We start from the raw sequence: 1,814 nt of genomic DNA, 5'->3' as shown, positions 1-1,814 counted from the left end.
AGAGAGAATGGGTGAGAGGAAAAGATAACGAAGGTTATAAACAACTCGTACATTGATATGCTAATTCCCCCGCACTAATGAGGGGTAGATCGAGAGCAGGGGGAATGGGAAACGTGAGATTAAATGAGATGAGATGAGAGAGGTGGCCGTTCACACATCTGGTCTCAACGTCCAGAAGAGGTCATTGACCAAACCCTGGTCTCGCTTGGATTCTATGGCTCCCCCTTCTCACTCTCTACCTTTGACAAAAGAAACACCCAAAAAGTAATGCAGAATATATTGTGAAATGCAACGTCACATTTAATCAAAGCACCAAGTCTTATAACGTGTCTAACACTGTTTAAGTTATAGCCCTTTAAGTTGTCCACAGTTAATGACTAGGTTGGAGAGCTAAGGCTTTCTTTAATAAATCCACATTGGTCTTTGGGTGTACATTTCGTTACACTTCTCCTGCAGTAATTAAGGTGTCCTGCCCTGTTCATCAGCACTTTCCTCTTGGGCTCATTTGGGTTGCCGCCAACACACCCATGGGGGTTGTGTACAACAGGCATGTGTTTTTATAAGAGGGCGTGTGTGTAAGTGGAAGTGTGTGGGCACTGGGCAAGCTGCACGGCACGCACACTTACTAGCGACTTGTTATTCCGACTTAGGTCATACAAGGAAATAAGCATATTTACTTTCTCTTTCTGATTATACTTCTCGCGCGTGTGTGTCTGTATGTGTGTTTGTGTTATCAAATTAAGAGAACTGAATAAATTATAAGCATAGCAAGGTTTTACATAGGATGGTATAGTTGCATTATGAAACTTTCACTTTTGTTCAAAATGGGAAATTGATAATTGCCTCTGCAGATACCAAATTCATTTATAGAGGACAAAACGTCTGGGTAGATGTAGCAGTGGATTAGAAGTTAAATACATTTGTAATCAGGCTACAGCGACTAAGTAAGAAATATATTTTTATATAAACAAATGAGAATATGGGAAATAGTTTCACTTTTCTTTCATCTTACTCTTAACCAAAATGTGGTAAACGGTAAACCAATTAAATAATAATACATTTCAACTCAATAGCTTTTTCTTACTTAGTCCTAAATTCCTAACCCTAGTATTACAACAGTGTAGCTTGAGGCAAAGTTTCAGAGACACCCAAAACTTCTCTGTTCCGGGGATGGACTTTTTAGGATTTCAGTGAAAAATGATACTAAGTTATTAACATTTAAAAAACTGCTTCAGAAATCTCTCTCTCTCTCTCTCTCTCTCTCTCTCTCTCTCTCCTCTCTCTCTCTCTCTCTCTCTCTCTCTCTCTCTCTCTCTCCTCTCTCTCTCTCTCTCCTCTCTCTCTCTCTCTCTCTCTCTCAGGATTAGGGATGAGATGCTTTCACACCTCGGGGTTCTCCAATCTCACTGTTTTTATCCGACATGTTAATGAGGTCCACACTCCTCTGCCTTTTGATTGTCCTGCAAAGTGATCCTTTTGCCACACCGCTCTCACCACATACATAAACAGGCAGGCTAGTTTCAGCTAATCCACGGACACACCTCACACACCTGTTTCAGATCCCTCAGCCAATCAGAGCGCAGTGAGTGAAGTTACCTGACGGCTTGAAATAAATCTGGGCCTCCCGATCTGCAGGAAATCATAACACTTGACTCATCCACCGTGTGTGTGTGTGTGATTCTGCTCTCCTCTGCTAGACTTCTAGACATACTCATATGTGAAGAGAGAGAGAGAGACACACATTTAAACTCAAGGAACCTACCCTGTTGACCCGGACTGGAGACATGACAAAAGAGACTGAGTAAGTTTATCTA

General features: G+C 41.5%; 1 protein-coding gene across 1 annotated transcript in view; it reads left to right on the top strand.

Annotated features, from left to right (window-relative positions):
• The first annotated feature begins 1,629 nt into the window (after positions 1–1,629).
• Positions 1,630–1,814, top strand: part of grhl3 (grainyhead-like transcription factor 3) — an 11,243-nt gene continuing 11,058 nt past the window's right edge. Inside the window, exon 1 of the mRNA XM_060052778.1 lies at positions 1,630–1,801. Coding sequence (XP_059908761.1) covers positions 1,785–1,801 — 17 coding nt within the window. The 5' untranslated portion in view covers positions 1,630–1,784. The remainder of the gene's footprint in view (positions 1,802–1,814) is intronic.

Source organism: Gadus macrocephalus, chromosome 5 (assembly GCF_031168955.1).
Source record: "Gadus macrocephalus chromosome 5, ASM3116895v1".
In the NCBI taxonomy this organism is placed as follows: domain Eukaryota; kingdom Metazoa; phylum Chordata; class Actinopteri; order Gadiformes; family Gadidae; genus Gadus; species Gadus macrocephalus.
The sequence above is the reverse complement of the archived record's forward strand: the minus strand, read 5'-3'. Positions and strand labels throughout refer to the sequence as shown.